The 17137-nt window shown below is 40.5% G+C and overlaps 1 protein-coding gene across 1 annotated transcript in view; it reads left to right on the plus strand.

Annotated features, from left to right (window-relative positions):
• CATSPERE (catsper channel auxiliary subunit epsilon) overlaps positions 1-17137 on the plus strand; it is a 146338-nt gene that overhangs the window by 98098 nt on the left and 31103 nt on the right. The window contains exons 13-17 of the mRNA XM_040263604.1: positions 2260-2335; positions 6771-6823; positions 9326-9376; positions 9992-10025; positions 10095-10174. Coding sequence (XP_040119538.1) covers positions 2260-2335; positions 6771-6823; positions 9326-9376; positions 9992-10025; positions 10095-10174 — 294 coding nt within the window. The remainder of the gene's footprint in view (positions 1-2259; positions 2336-6770; positions 6824-9325; positions 9377-9991; positions 10026-10094; positions 10175-17137) is intronic.

Below are 17137 nucleotides of genomic sequence, written 5' to 3' on the forward strand. Positions count from 1 at the left end.
AACTGTTGCTTCCTGACCTGCATACAGATTTCTCAAGAGGCAGGTCAGGTGGTCTGGGATTCCCATGTCTTTCAGAATTTTCCACAGTTTATTGTGATCCACACAGTCAAAGGCTTTGGCATAGTCAATAAAGCAGAAATAGATGTTTTTCTGGAACTCTCTTGCTTTTTCCATGATCCAGTGGATGTTGGCAATTTGATCTCTGGTTCCTCTGCCTTTTCTAAAACCAGCTTGAACATCAGGAAGTTCATGGTTCACGTATTGCTGAAGCCTGGCTTGGAGAATTTTGAACATTACTTTACTAGTGTGTGAGATGAGTGCAATTGTGAGGTAGTCTGAGCATTCCTTGGCATTGCCTTTCTTTGGGATTGGAATGAAAACTGACCTTTTCCAGTCCTGTGGCCACTGCTGAGTTTTCCAAATGTGCTGGCATATTGAGTGCAGCACTTTCACAGCATCATCTTTCAGGATTTGAAACAGCTCAACTGGAATTCCATCATCTCCACTAGCTTTGTTCGTAGTGATGCTTTCTAAGGCCCACTTGACTTCACATTCCAGGATGTCTGGCTCTAGATGAGTGGTCACACCATCGTGATTATCCGGGTCGTGAAGATCTTTTTTGTACAATTCTTCTGTGTATTCTTGCTACCTCTTCTTAATATCTTCTGCTTCTGTTAGGTCCAGACCATTTCTGTCCTTTATCGAGCCCATCTTTGCATGAAATGTTCCCTTGGTATCTCTAATTTTCTTGAAGAGATCTCTAATCTTTCCCATTCTGTTGTTTTCCTCTATTTCTTTGCATTGATCGCTGAAGAAGGCTTTCTTATCTCTTCTTGCTATTCTTTGGAACTCTGCATTCAAATGCTTATATCTTTTGTTTTCTCCTTGGCTTTTTGCTTCTCTTCTTTTCACAGCTATTTGTAAGGCTTCCCCAGACAGCCATTTTGCTTTTTTGCATTTCTTTTCCATGGGGATGGTCTTGATCCCTGTCTCCTGTACAATGTCACGAACCTCATTCCATAGTTCATCAGGCACTCTATCTATCAGATCTAGGCCCTTAAATCTACTTCTCACTTCCACTGTATAATCATAAGGGATTTGATTGAGGTTATACCTGAATGGTCTAGCAGTTTTCCCTATTTTCTTCTATTTCAGTCTGAATTTGGTAATAAGGAGTTCATGATCTGAGCCAAACCACTTCTGTATTCTTGCCTTGAGAACCCCATGAACAGTATGAAAAGGCAAAATGATAGGATACTGAAAGAGGTACTCCCCAGGTCAGTAGGTGCCCAATATGCTACTGGAGGTCAGTGGAGAAATAACTCCAGAAAGAATGAAGGGTTGGAGCCAAAGAAAAGACAATACCCAGCTGTGGATGTGACTGGTGATAGAAGCAAGGTCTGATGCTGTAAAGAGCAGTATTGCATAGGAACCTGGAATGTCAGGTCCATGAATCAAGGCAAATTGGAAGAGGTCAAACAGATGGCAAGGGTGAACGTCGACATTTGAGGAATTAGTGAACTAAAATGGACTGGAATGGGTGAATTTAACTCAGATGACCATTATATCTACTACTGCGGGCAGGAATCCCTCAGAAGAAATGGAGTAGCCATCATGGTCAACAGAAGAGTCCGAAATGCAGTACTTGGATGCAATCTCAAAAACGACAGAATGATCTCTGTTCGTTTCCAAGGCAAACCATTCAATATCACAGTAATCCAAGTCTATGCCCCAACCAGTAACACTGAAGAAGCTGAAGTTGAACAGTTCTATGAACACCTACAAGACCTTTTAGAACTAACACCCAAAAAAGATGTCCTTTGCATTATAGGGGACTCAAATGCAAAAGTAGGAAGTCAAGAAACACCTGGAGTAACAGGCAAATTTGGCCTTGGAATGTGGAATGAAGCAGGGCAAAGACTAATAGAGTTTTGCCAAGAAAATTCACTGGTCATAGCAAACACCCTCTTCCAACAACACAAGAAAAGACTCTACACATGGACGTCACCAGATGGTCAACGCCAAAATCAGATTGATTATATTCTCTGCAGCAAAAGATGGAAAAGCTCTATACAGTCAACAAAAACAAGACCAGGAGCTGACTGTGGCTCAGATCATGAACTCCTTATTACCAAGGATTCCTCAGTAGGGGGTTCAATCACATCTTGAAAATGGGACTTTCATCTGTTCTACACAAAGCAGAATCATGGCTCCCTCCCTTATGATTCTACAGTGATTTGTATGTGTTGTTTCTCCTAGATATGAGAACACAGGTATTCTGCTTGCCCAAGTGAGACCCAGTGAACTTGCAAAAACATGTCCAGTATCCCACAAAGTAAGTAACAGAGTAGAAGATCAAAAATTTTTCTTCAATAAGACACAGGTGGTAAGCTAAATAATACATATTAACTCCATTCAATACCACTCTCCCTAACATGTAGCAACATTCTGTAATATTTCACTGTAGAGACAGCATTATTTTACTTTGGAAAGAGAAGATTATATTACTTACTGCCTTCCATGAATTTACATCAGAATATAAACATGTGTAAAGATGTAAAATTAATTTTAACATGTATTTATATATTTATATAAATAAAACTGTGTAGAGGAAAACTGAAATTAATGAGAACATCCAAATTTGGATACGGTTTGCCAGAGAAGATTGCTAGTCACGTCCATATCAATGCTGCATTTATTTATTTTAAAAAATGGACCATTTCTTCGTTTAAAAAATTTTATTGCATGCCTACTGTGTTTCTGTGTTTCAGCCTGTTTGCTAAGTAATGGGAATTACCAAGATGGAAAGAGTCCTTTCTGAAGGGGAAAACATAAACTAGTATAAGAGAATGTGAAATATACAATTTTCAAATAGCCCAGAGAAAAGAGTGAGGAATTTTGTTTGGGAGGGGAAAAGTGAAAAGCAGATACATGAAATGACTGTTGAAGGGCAAGTAGAAGTTGAGCAGGAAGATGCAAAGGGAATTCAAGGAAGAGGCATGCACAAAAGCACAGCAATGTTATGTAGCAGTGGGGTCTCAGATAACTACCCACTACCACCTCCTTTGAGTGTTGTTCCCCACTGAGGGATGACTCCTCTCTTTATTCTTTCTCATTCCAACTAATAATCAATAAATATATATTGAGCACCCACTGCATACCAGGCAGAAAACAGTGGGGCATACCCATATGAAGAATTCAAAGTTAAATGAGACATAGGCTCTGCTCTTCAGGACCTCGGCACCAAGAGCCTGTTCCTATCAGGGCAGGATTCCATGAATTTAGAGGGAGCCTTGAACTAGAACTAAGGCAGACGTGATCCACCCTTGAGCACAGCTGAAACACATTGCTTCCCCAGGAAATGCATACTGACCATTCCCCCTGTTTACCCACCATGCTGCCTACCCAACTTAATCTGCTGAAGAAGCAAAACCCTGCCACCTAGCGAGTTCCTGCCCCACCCTCCATCTGCCTTCTCTATCTTTAGCTCCACTTTATTCCATATAAGTTGCCTCCCTGAAGCACCATGATTTCCTCCATCTCTTTCCCTGTCTAATTTAGAGATATGCCCCCTCTCCTGCCCAGCCCAGGCATTACAAAACATATTAATCTAGAGTGAAAGTGTTAGTCACTAAGCCATGTCTGACTCTTTGCAACCCCATGGACTGTAGCCCACCAGGCTCCTCTGTCCATGGAATTCTCCAGGCAAGAATACTGGAGTAGGTAGCTATTCCTTTCTCCAGGGGATCTTCCTGACCCAAAGATCGAACCTGGGTCTCCTGCATTGCAGGTGGATTCTTTACTGCCTGAGCCACCAGGGGAGCCCAATGTTAATGTAAGTGAAAGTGAAAGTTTAGATGCTCAGTCATGTCCAACTCTTTGCGACCCCATGGACAGTAACCTACCAGGCTCCTCCTTCCATTGGATTTTCCAGGCAAGAGTACTGGAGTGGGTTGCCATTTCCTTCTCCAGAGGATCTTCCTGACCCACGGATCAAACCCAGGTCTCCCACATTGCAGGCAGATGCTTTACTGTCTAACCAGAGTTCAAATGCAAGCTCTGCCACCTATTGACTTCAAGAAGCTCCTAAGCACTCTGAGTCTTGGGTGCCTCGTTCATAAAAGGGGAAATATAATATCCATCTCACAGTATTTACCTACTTTGTCGAGAGTATTAAATGAGATAATTTATGTAAAATGCCCAGAATAGTACTTGTCACAGAGTAATTACCTAATATTACTGGTTTCTTCCTTGGCACACCCCAAGACAGGGACTATTCAAATCTAACCACCATCTGTGCCCATTTCAGGTAGTTTGTATTAACCTACCCACTGAAATAGAATGGAGAATAGGCCATATGGTAGATGATGGAATATGCCAGAGTCCTTTGGGCAATAGGAAAATGTGGCAAGAAAACATATACCAGGCAGAGCACAATGGGGCATACCCACACGAAGAATTCAAAGTTAATTGAATTAACTAGCTAGCCAAGAAAATAAAAACTAGTACACAACTGCAAGGTATGCTCTAAACCTCAGGGACCCCTTTTTGTGCTCCCATCCCCACTGGTAAGCAAGTCATCAGCCTGCCAGATAAGTATTATAGACAGAGGGCCCACAGACTTCTCTGGTTGGATGAAGTTCAGTTCAGTTCAGTCGCTCAGTCATGTCTGACTCTTTGCAACCCCATGAATCGCAGCACGCCAGGCCTCCCTGTCCATCACCAACTCCCGGAGTTCACTCAGACTCATGTCCATCGAGTCCGTGATGCCATCCAGCCATCTCATCCTCTGTCGTCCCCTTCCCCTCCTGCCCCCAACCCCTCCCAGCATCAGAGTCTTTTCCAATGAGTCAACTCTTCTCATGAGGTGGCCAAAGTACTGGAGTTTCAGCCTCAGCATCATTCCTTCCAACGAAATCCCAGGGTTGATCTCCTTCAGAATGGACTGGTTGGATCTCCTTGCAGTCCAAGGGACTCTCAAGAGTCTTCTCCAACACCACAGTTCAAAAGCATCAATTCTTTGGCGCTCAACCTTCTTCACAGTCCAACTATCACATCCATACATGACCACTGGAAAAACCATAGCCTTGACTAGACGGACCTTAGTCGGCAAAGTAAGTTAGGCCCTTGATAAACCTGCTGGAGCAAATGGTTCATGGGGTGAGCCATTTGAACATGAGCCTGCCATCTTTGTCACTGAGTCTTCATAGCCTGCAGCAGAGCAGCAAATAGAACTGACAGCTGCACCAAGGCTTCATCTCAGTTTTTTAACCATACACCAAGAACCAGAATGCAGTGAGGCCACCCTAGTAAGCCAGGCTGCAGAAGGACAAAATAATTCCTTCCAAAGTGAAATTTCCCAGGGAGAGATGACTACACTGACTAATATGTTGTCTTCCAACATTTCTATGTTGAAAGCCTTTAGAATTCCTGTCTCAGTTCCTGTCTCAGTTCAGTTGTTCTGTCCAGTTAGAGGGGAATATGCTGTGTCTGATCTGAGCTAAGGGAGGAGGAGTTCTGCCCTGTACTTAAGAGAATGATAAAGAAATATTTCTTAATAAAGAAACCCAATACACTCATCATTCTCATTTGGGCTATACGTCACAATTTCTCTATTGGATGACCAGTCCCAGGAAAGATGTGTCAGTCCTCCAGCAGTGGGTACCCTACACAACAGGCTTGTTCATGCTTCCCACATTCTGCACCCATGCTCTTGTTGAAGAGCCACCTCCAGGTCAACTCATATTTTTAATCTTAGTCATGATTGTTAATTCTGACGTTAGAGATGACTTTAGTGAACTAAGACCCTGAAAAGAAGAGATGTTTCAAATAATATCATCAAGTGATAGTGTGTTGTAACTATGAAAAACTTGAGGACCTCAGCCAACCATGTACCTTATATGGGTAACTTAGTAAAGATAAAGGGCAGACCCATGTTTCTAAATACATTTGATGGGAAAAGATTTAGTGATGATAGATAGCAAGGACTGTGGGTAGAGTTGTTGAGAGAACAAATCAGGTCCTGTGGGTGAGATCAGGTGGTTCAAGGAATAAAATCCATAAACTCCTGCCGTGAAGTATGCCTTTCTAATGAAGCCAGAAAGGACTTAGTAGGTGCAACTCTCTAAATCCATCAAGCTTGACTGGACATCATTCTCTAACCCTTCCCTCCTGATTCCTAAAGGTTTTCTTTTTTAGATTTGCCTTGTGAAAATATGCAACATATAAGGCGTGTTTATAATAGATGGCAAGTGTCTAGATCCCACTTAGAAAGCCTGCGGTGGAGGATGGGAAGATGGGCAGGGTATACAGCAATGAGCAAGGTGTCCTGGAGTCGAGTAGAAATAGAAGTTGCTTATCCCAGTTGAGGAAGAACGAGGACTCTAGTTCTAAAATGAAGTCAAATTCATAGTTAAATGTATTACAGAAACCTTCCAGGTGAGTGAGGTGCAAGCTGGAACCACAGAGTTGATAGTCATGATTGTAGAGGTGCTAGTGAAAAATGACATCAAATTGGTTCTCTGATATAGAATTAAGAAAGCAGAGACCTGACCTTTGAGCTTGTGAGCCCCAAGGGTGAAAGAAAGCAAAGAAAGAAAAAAAAAAAAAAAAAAACTATCAAAGAAGGAAACAGTACAGAGCAGAATAACCAAACTCTACATTTAAAGGGTTATTTCAGATCTAAAATGCAATTGTTTTTAGCTGTAGTAATATTTTAGACTATGTGATTTAGAACCACTAAACTCATCACCTAAATTACTTTACTTTAGGTGTTCCAAATATCTGTTGGCTGTGATGCTAGTAAACTCATTGCTGTTAAAGGGCAAGTATATTTGCACTTGATTTGTCTTACTCTTTATGTTTTAAAACAAATGTTAAATTAAATGTAATTACTAGTTATATTAGCCTAATGACGAACATGTCCATATAAAATCCATAATAAATTGACAGTTTGTTCAAACCAGACTTTTTTTAACTTTTTGCCAAGTCAAATATTACATTTGGCTTCCCTGGTGGCTCAGAGGTTAAAGTGTCTGCCTGGAATGTGGGAGACCTGGGTTCAATCCCTGGGTCGGAAAGATCCCCTGGAGAAGGAAATGGCAACCCACTCCAGTACCCTTGCCTGGAAAATCCCATGGAGGGAGGAGCCTGGTAGGCTACAGTCCATGGGGTCACAAAGAATCAGACATGACTGAGCGACTTAACAAAACGAAAAGAGAAAAAGATTTAAACTCTTTCTTTGTTATTAGCATTTTTCTCTGTCTTCCCTTTTCATAAGCCAGTTTCCATCTTTTGCATTACCTCTCTCAGCTCTTCAGTGTAAATTCATTTCCAGAGAAATCAGAGGGAGAAACACTTAACCTCTGTTGTCCATCCTACTCAAACCAGTTATAATTGCATTTCTGTCAGAGGACGGCTTATAACCACATGAGAGAAGCCTATTTCCTTCTCCTTTTTCCATGGATGAAAGCAAGTCACTTCATACATAGATTCAAATAGTTTTCCATGAGAAAGTTTTTTAAAGCAAACCTAACAGAACCGCCGGTGTTTCCTCCAGAGAATTCCAAGATGTGACTTTTATTGACTTTACTGCAGTTCACAGTGAAGCACTCTGGAACTTCTGTCATCCACAGTTCTTTCTTCTACATGGGAGAGAATAAAGGTCGGTGTACACAAAAATTAAGCAGCTGAGTTGGAATGTAAAATGGAGACAGAAGCGTATTGCAGTTCCTTTCCTGTGGTTATGATGAGGGTGGAGTGACGTTGACACTTATCTAAATCTATTTATAAAGTGATATGTTCTTATCCAAAGCAAAAGTCTATTCATCTGTCATTCTAATAATCTTTTGAGTACTGAATTGTCATGGTTAGTTGCCAGATAGATAATTAAATATTCCCATCTCATTTAGCAAGGAATTGCATCTCCCATAAACCCTTTTCCGGAAAATACAAAAGCTAACTGATTATAAAGCCTAAAGCATCTTGTTTCTGGAATGGTCTACATCCTTCTCCTCAGAGTCTAATCCATGGAGCAGCTCTGGCATCACCTAGGAACTTACTAGAAATGCAGAACCTCAGGTTTCGCTGCTGAACCAGAATCTCTATTGTAACTAAATGTCCAGATTAGTAGGGGCATTAAAATTTGAGAATAACTGCTCTAGGCTATATATATATATATAAAAGTCACTCAGCCGTGTCCAGCTCTCTGCGACCCCATGGGCTATAGCCTACCAGGCTCCTCTGTCCATTGGATTTTCCAGGCAAGGGTACTGGAGTGGGTTGCCATGTTCTTCTCCAGGGGATTTCCTGACCCAGGGATCAAAACCCAGGTCTCCCGCATTGGAGGCAGACGCTTTACCACCTGAGCTACCAGGGAAGCCCACTCTAAGCAACAGGTTACGAAAAGTCAATTCCCAGTGTCCCTGCACGCAGTATTACTGCATGTAGATTTCCTTCTTCAGTGAGATGCAAAGCAACTTGAATCCATCTATTTCTGGGAGGGTTTAGTGAGCTTTTGTCAGACTAGATTGCTCGTCAGCATCACCTGGAGAGCATGTCAGAAAACACAGATTTCAGGTCCTTTTCCAGATCTCTTAGTCAATGACCCACTCTTCTGGACCTCTAAAAATGACCTTAATTTCTTGAATTCAGGTTGTGGTGGGCCTAAGTTTTCACAGTCCACAAAGGAGAGCTATGAGGCCCATGATTCTTCTGGCAGGAGAGATGTTAATAAAAGAGGGCATCTCTTGGGATCAAATTTGAGTTCAGGGTGGGAGGTGGTCCCAGGCTTTAATTTTCTATATAAAATAAACACAATGGTATCCAGGGTTCCTTCTGAGTTACACTGGAAGCAGTCAGCAAAAATGATCAAATGAATATAACTTACCAAAAACTCTTATCATTTCATAGACCATGATAGCCTTATGTCTGCACTAACCCTAACTAGAAATTATGTGAATCATTAAAATGGGTCCTTACCTGCACAGCTGAGGATCTAGTAACAGTTAGAACTGTGTTTTTAAAAATTATGAAAAATAAAACAGTCCAAAGAAATTTGTCTTTACTTTGATAGATTTTCTACAAATTTTTCATATGTATCAAATATAAGAGGTAAATCAGTATATTTCTAATTCTGGCACCTTCAGAAATGTTTGTGAAAATAGAAATGCTAGGCCCATACACCAATCCCAGAAATTCTAATTCAATAAGTGATGATTCTGTGATACTTCTGAGTTTAAAAATCACTGAGTTAAACAATTAAATGTTTGTGCTAATAAATAAGGAATGATGATATTACAACTTCATTGTATTTTATTTCTTGTAGATTTACTAAAAAAGAATGTCTTCAGCATGATTTTTTTTACAGCATTGAACAGTAAGCAATATTTTCTAACATAAGCATTGACTTGTATATTAATGTACTATCAATAATTTATGATTAGTTTGTATTTATTCCTATTAGCACCAGTCTTTTCTGATATGTGCATTTATTGCTATAAATTTACCTCTAGGCACTGATGTTGCTGACTTCCCTGGTGGCTCAGAGGTTAAAGCATCTGCCCACAATGCGGGAGATCTGGGTTCGATCCCTGGGTTGGGAAGATCCCCTGGAGAAGGAAATGGCAACCCACTCCAGTATTCCTGCCTGGAGAATCCCATAGACAGAGGAGCCTGGTGGGCTACAACAGGGTCGCAAAGAGTCGGACATGACTGAGCAACTTCACTCACTTACTCACAAATTTTGATAAGCTGTGTTTTCATTTTCATTGAGTTGAGTGTATTCTTTAAACTTCTCTTGAGAGTTCATCTTTGATCCATGTGTTATTTAGAAATGTGTTTTTTAACCTCCACATATTTTAGGAATTTTTGTAATTATGGTCATCTGTTTGACTTTTTTGTGATACCTCTTTACCTAAGCAAAGTAATGGTTTGAATTTTTTAAGCTTGAGAAGAGGAAAGATTCTAAGTAACAAAAAAAATTTTTTTACAGGTCATATCTGAGGGATCGACCATCTAAACCATTGGTAAGAAAACTATAATTCTGTCAATCAGCCAAATATAGAAAGTAACTAAAGCATTTTTTCCTCTTCTAGAGAGTAAAATATAATTGGGACAAATATGGCTGCCCATTGAAAGTTGATATCAGAGAAAAATTTCACCCTTTGGTTCAACTGTAAGTATATTCTCACTAAAAAAGTTTAACTTACTTTTGAAAGTCTCAAAATTATGAAAAGCCTAATTAATCATGTATTTAATAATAAATATTTTTGAGCACCCAACATATGCATCACTGAGTTTTCAGTGCTAGTTATACAAAACTGGATGATCTGTGGTCCATGCATGAGGGAGGTTACAATTTAGAAGCTGAGGCATAAGTGGGTAAGAGTGTTGAAACTCTTCTCAGGGATGCAGACAGAAGCTAACCCTTGCTTTATCCTCTCTAAACCTCTCCTCAACCTACAGCACCCCTCCCCATTAGGAACTACCTCCCCCTTAATGTTCTCTCCCAGAGACATGCACTCTTCAGCTCAGTTCAGTTCAGTTGCTCATTTGTGTCTGACTCTTTGCGACACCATGGACCGCAGCACACCAGGCCTCCCTGTCCATCACCAATTCCTGGAGTTAACCCAAACTTATGTCCATTGAGTTGGTGATGCCATCCAACCATCTCATCCTCTGTCATCCCCTTCTCCTCCTGCCTTCAATCTTTTCCCAGCATCAGGGTCGTTTCCAATGAGTCAGCTCTTTGCATCAGGTGGCCAAAGTATTGGAGTTTCTGCTTGAACATCAGTCCTTCCAAAGAAAACTTCAGGACTGATCTCCTTTAGGATGGACTGGTTGGATCTCCTTGCAGTCCAAGGGACTCTCAAGAGTCTTCTCCAACACCACAGTTCAAAAGCATCAATTCTTCGGCACTCAGCTGTTTTTATAGTCCAACTCTCACATCCATACATGACTACTGGAAAAATCATAGCCTTGACTAGACTGACCTTTGTTAGCAAAGTAATGTCTCTGCTTTTTAATATGCTGTCTAGGTTGATCATAACTTTCCTTCCAAGGAGTAAGCATCTTTTAATTTTATGGCTGCAGTCACCATCTGCAGTGATTTTGGAGCCCAAAAAAATAAAGTCAGCCACTGTTTCCACTGTTTCCCCCTCTATTTGCCATGAAGTGATGGGACCGGATGCCATGATCTTAGTTTTCTGAATGTTGAGCTTTAAGCCAACTTTTTCACTCTCCTCTTTCACTTTCATCAAGAGGCTTTTTAGCTCCTCTTCACTTTCTGCCGTAAGGGTGATGTCAACTGTATATCAGAAGTTACTGATATTTCTCCTGGCAATCTTGATTCCAGCTTGTGCTTTATCCAGCATTTCTCATGATGTACTCTGCATATAAGTTGAATAAGCAGGGTGACAATATACAGCCTTGATGTACTCCTTTTCCTGTTTGGAACCAGTCTCAAATCATCTCACATCATCATTATTAAACACCTGTTGTTGTTCAGTCACTTAGTCATGTCCAATTCTTTTGTGACCCCATGGACATATGTCATGGAATCACGCCCCATGGAAGTATGCCAGGCTTCCCTCTCCTCACCATCTCCCAGAGTTTGCCAAAATTCATGTCCAAAGTTCATGTTTAATCAGTGATTAGACACCTAATTTACACCAATTACTGTGCTAGGCACTGGGAATTCAAAAATGAGTAAGACAGGATTTCTGCTTTCAAGAATCTGATAAATGAGATATGAACTGATATGCTAAATGGAAAAATAGAAAGGAATAGTATGGGTTGTTGGTACTGAAAAGAAAAGAATCCAATTAGCATTAGAGCTGAGTCACTGAGGCTTAAAGGATAATATTTAGCTGAAGGCAAGGGAGGAAAGGAGAAGTGGGAAAGGTAACAGGGAATTCCACTGAGTAAGCCTTTCAAGCAGAAGTGATAGAGGAAGAAATTTCATAGTTCAAGTGGTATAATGTTATTGGAGCACAAAATGAGTCATGATGTCAGGAGAAAAGGCTGAGAAACTAGCTAGGTAGAGTCCAGACCATGGAAGGCTTTCTAGCCATTCTTTTTTTTTTTTCCCCAAAACTTATTTAACCAAAGGAAAATTGCTTCACAATATTGTATTTACCTTTGCCATTCATTAACATGAATCACCCATAGGTATACATGTGGGTCCCCTCCCTCTTTAACTTCCCTCCTTAACTTCCCCTTCCCATACCCCTAGGTTGTTACAGAGCCCCAGTTTGAGTTCCCTGAGTCATACAGCAAATTTTCATTGGTTGTCTGTTTTACACATGGTAGCATACATGCTTCCATGTTACTCTCTCCATTCGTCCCACCCTCTCCTTCCTCCCTCCCTGTTGCCCGTGTCCATAAACATCTGTTCTCTATGTCTGCATCTCCATTGTTGCCCTGTAAATAGGTTCATCAGTACCATCTTTCTAGATTCCATATACATGTGTTAATAAATGATACTTGTTTTTCTCTTTCTGACTTAGTTCACTCTGTATAATAAGCTCTAGGTTCATCCATCTCATTAGAACTGACCCAAATGCACTCCCTTTTATGGTTTCTAGCCATCCTTATTGTAGAGTGGCATGATTAAATATTTGCTGTCTCTGAGAGATGTGTAGAAGGTTTCAGGGAACCAAGTCTAAGGAAGGAGACCAGGCAGTAAACTGTTTTAGTAGTACAGGGAGGAAAAAAAAAAAAAGAGAGAGACAGCAACAAAGACAAAGAAGAGGGATCACTTATGAGAAAATCAGTGATAACAGGCAGGGCTTGATAACTGATAGATGAAAGTGATGAGGGAAAGAATAAGGAAGGTGAATAAGTCGAAGCTGGTATCAGTCAGAAGCGATCTTCCACAAACTTCTACGGCCATTATCTATCCGTCTTCAAGCATCTGTACCCATTAACTCTGGCTGTCTTCCTATCACCATAGATAGAGTATATGGATATCTAAGGCCTCCATCTGTGAACTGGATCCCTGCCCCCTTTCCTAATTAAGATCACTGTTTCTGAAATTTGCCCTTTTCTCTTGCATCATCAACTTTACCCTACTAGATCATCACACAAATATGCAGTTCTTCCCCTCATTGAAACCAAAACAAAACCCAAAACCCTCTCTTTGTCTCCACTCCTCCTCTAGCTACTATACTCGTTGTCATCAACTCTTTCCTATCCTCTCCCAAATCTTTCTCAGTCAGGCTTTTACCCTCCACCCCTCCACTGACATTGCCAGCCAGTGTGGCCAGCAGGCTCCGTATTGCTAACTCAATGGTCAGTTCTCAGGTCTCATCTTACTGTATCTCATTAACGAGAACTGATACGGTTGATCACTTCCTCCTGCTTAAAATATCTTCCTTATTGGGATTCAGGATGTTGTATTTTCCTACTTTTCCTGTTACCTCACTGGTAGCGCTTTCTCAATTTCTTAGCTTATTATTTTCTCCATGACTTGTTTTTTTAACTTTTTACTTTGCATTGGGGTATAGCCAATTAACAAACAATGTTGTGATAGTTTCAGGTGAACAGCAAAGGGACTCAGCCGTACATATACATGTACCCATTCTCCCCCAAACTCCCCTCCCATCCAGGCTGTCATGTAACATTGAGCAGAGTTCCATGTGCTATACAGTAGGTCCTTGTTGGTTATCCATTTTAAAATATAGCAGTATGTACATGTCCATCTCAAACTCCCTAACTGTCCTTTTCCCCTATCTTTATACCCAGCAACCATAAGTTCATTCTCTAAGTCTGTGAGTCTCTTTGTTTTGTAAGTTCATTTATATCATTTCTTTTTAGATTCCTATATAAGGGATGTCATACAAGATTTCTCCTTCTCTGTCTGACTTACTTCACTCAGTAGGACAATCTCTGGGTCCATCCATGTTGCTGCAAATGGCATTATTTCATTCTTTTTAATGGCTGAGTAATATCCCACTGCATATATGTACCACATCTTTTTTTATCTATTACTCTATCAAAGGGCATTTAGGTTGCTTCCATGTCCCGGCTATAGCAAACAGTGCTGCAATGAATATTGGGTTGCAGATGTCCTTTCAGAACATGATTTTCTCCAGATATATGCTCAGGAGTGGGATTGCAGGGTCATATGGTAGCTCTATTTTTAGTTTTTTTAGGGACTCTCCATACTGTTCTCCATAGTGACTGGACCAATTTACATTCCCACCAACAGTGTAGGAAGGTTCCCTTCTCTCCACAGTCTCTCCAGCATTTATTGTTTGTAGATATTTTGAGGATTGCCATTCTGAACTCTGTGAGGGAATACCTCATTGTAGTTTTTATTTGTATTTCTCTAATAATTAGCAATGTTGAGCATCTTTTCATGTGCCTCTTGTCCATTTGCATGTCTGTCTTCTTTGGAGAAATGTCTTAAGATCTTCCACCCATTTTTTTATTGTTTTTCTTTTCATGGACTGTGCATATTTTGGAGATTAATCTCTCTTTGGTCACTTCATTTGCAAATTTCATTTTCTTCTTTTCTATGGATTATCTTTTCATTTTGTCTGTGGTTTCTTTTGCTGGGCAAAAAAGCTTTTAAGTTTCATTAGGCCCCATTTGTTTATTTTGATTTCCATTACTCTAGGAAGTGGACCAAAAAAAGAGATCTTTGCTGTGATTTATGGAGAAGGCAATGGCACCCCACTCCAGTACTCTTGCCTGGAAAATCCCATGGATGGAGAAGCCTGGTAGGCTGCAGTCCATGGGGTCTCGAAGAGTCAGACACGACTGAGTGACTTCTCTTTCACTTTTCACTTTCATGCACTGGAGAAGGAAATGGCAACCCACTCCAGTGTTCTTGCCTAGAGAATCCCAGGGACGGGGGAGCCTGGTGGGCTGCCGTCTATGGGGTCGCACAGAGTTGGACACAACTGAAGTGACTTAGCAGCAGCAGCAGCAGCTGTGATTTATGTCAGAGAATATTCTCCTTATGTTTTCCTTTAACAGTGTTATAGTATCTGGTCTTATGTTTAGGTCTATAATATATCCTGAGTTTATTTTTGTGTAGGGTGTTAGAGAATGTTCTGATTTCATTATTTTACATGTAGCTGTCTAATTTTCTCAGCACTACTTATTGAAGAGATGGTCTCTTCTCTCTTGTATACTCTAGCCTTTGTCATAGATTAATTATCCATAGGGTAAATTGGTTTATTTCTGCGATTTCTATCCTGTTCCATTGATCTATATTTCTATTTTTGTGTCAGTATCATACTGTCTTGATTACTGTAGCTTTGTAGTATAGTCTGAAGTCAGGGAGTCTGATTCCTCCAGCTGTGTTTTTCTTTCTCAAGATTGCTTTGGCTATTCAGGGGCTTTTGTATTTCCATACAAATTGTAAAAATTTTTGTTCTGATTCTGTAAAAAATGCTATCAGTTTGATAGATATTATATTGAATCTGCAGATTGCCTTGGGTAGTATAGTCATTTTGACATCAATTATTCCAATATTGAACATGATATTGCTCTCCATCTGTTTGTGTCATCTTTGATTTCTTTCACGAGTATCTTATAGTTTTCAGAGGCCTTTTGCCTCCTTAGGTGGGTTTATTCCTATGTACTTTATTTTTTGATGCAATGGCAATTTTTAAAAATCTGCACTAAATAACATCTTAAACAAAGTAAAAAAGACAAGTGGTTTAAATGTTTGTTTTTTATGTCTTTAAGTACAGATTTTTAAGAATCGTGGTAAAATATGGCAAACATTTGGATGAATACCTTATGTAGACAACAGAATGCCAAATAGCAGTTAAAATAAATGAGCTATGATACTTGTAAGAGGGAATCAAATGATCGGCCATGAATTCCAGGTTGGGTAGGGAAGGAAGAGAGATCAGGAGGGACCCACTAATGAGGAAAACAGATCAAGAGACTGGAAATTTCTGTGGGTTTATCTCAAAATCTAATATCGAGTGGAAAAAAAAGTCACCAAAAAATACTTACAGTATAATATCATGTATGTACATTTTCAATAGCCATAAATCAATAATATACATGACTTATGGACACATTTATATATAAGTAAAGTACACAACCTGGATGGAAATGATAAATAATAATTTTCACATTATTCTCCGTGTATTTGAAACATCTAATTAAAATAAAATAAGCGCCTAAGCTGTAGGAGCAAGGTCCATGAAGAAAGCTGGGGAAGCAGACTCAAAGGCCCAGGTGGCAAGGCCCCGAGGATAATCCGTTCTTTGAGACTGGGGTGCATGTGTGCTCAGTGGGTCAGTCGTGTCCAGCTCTTTGCGATATGGACTGTAGCCCACCAGCTTCCTCTGTCCATGGGATTTTCCAGGCAAGAATGCTGGAGCAAGTTACCATTCCCTCCTCCAGTGGATCTTTCCAACCCAGGGATTGAAACTGAGTCTTGGCGTCTCCTGCATTGGCAGGCACAGTCTTCACTGTTATGCCATCTGGGAAGCCCCTGAGATTCGGAGGGAAGAAGTAAAAATGACTAGTTTGGAGACAGGAATGTAGAAGTTGAGAGAGGTCATGTCTGATAGCCCCAATTTACTTACACAAAGTAGAAAGGATCATCTGTAAACTGAGAGAAGGGAGGGGTTGAGGAGGGGACTTCAGGAGAATGTCGAAGGTCACTGAGGGTAAAATGAAAAGGAGCAGGCTAAGGGCCTATAAAAAGATTACTGCACAACAACAAAGGCACAGTTGAGGTAAGATACCATGAGTAGGTCCAATCCTCACACACACTGAACTTCCCAAGTATCACATACACAGCTGAAGAAGACATAGGTAACATCCAAGGTTTAGGTTACACGTTAGATGTGAGGGGAAGAATAACTGAGTGTATCCAGGGTACTGGTGGGAGACAGCAGATCAGATGATCAACCATGAGATTGGGCTGAGTGGGAGAGGAAGAGCAGCTAGAAAGGAACTTCTATGCAGCAGAGAAGCAGAGGGGAATAGGGGGAATGGAGGTGCATAAGAGGCAGGTGAGAGGATGTGAAAGATGGAAGAAATGGGAAAAGTGGCCTTTTAGAGCAGCACTACTTTGGACTATTGCGGCAGTACTTTTCTCTAGGGGTAACCTTTTGTATCTCTGTGACAAGAAATCACTTGATAAAGCTTGTTGACTCCAATT

The sequence above is a fragment of the Oryx dammah genome, unplaced genomic scaffold, assembly GCF_014754425.2.
Source record: "Oryx dammah isolate SB20612 unplaced genomic scaffold, SCBI_Odam_1.1 HiC_scaffold_21, whole genome shotgun sequence".
NCBI lineage: Eukaryota > Metazoa > Chordata > Mammalia > Artiodactyla > Bovidae > Oryx > Oryx dammah.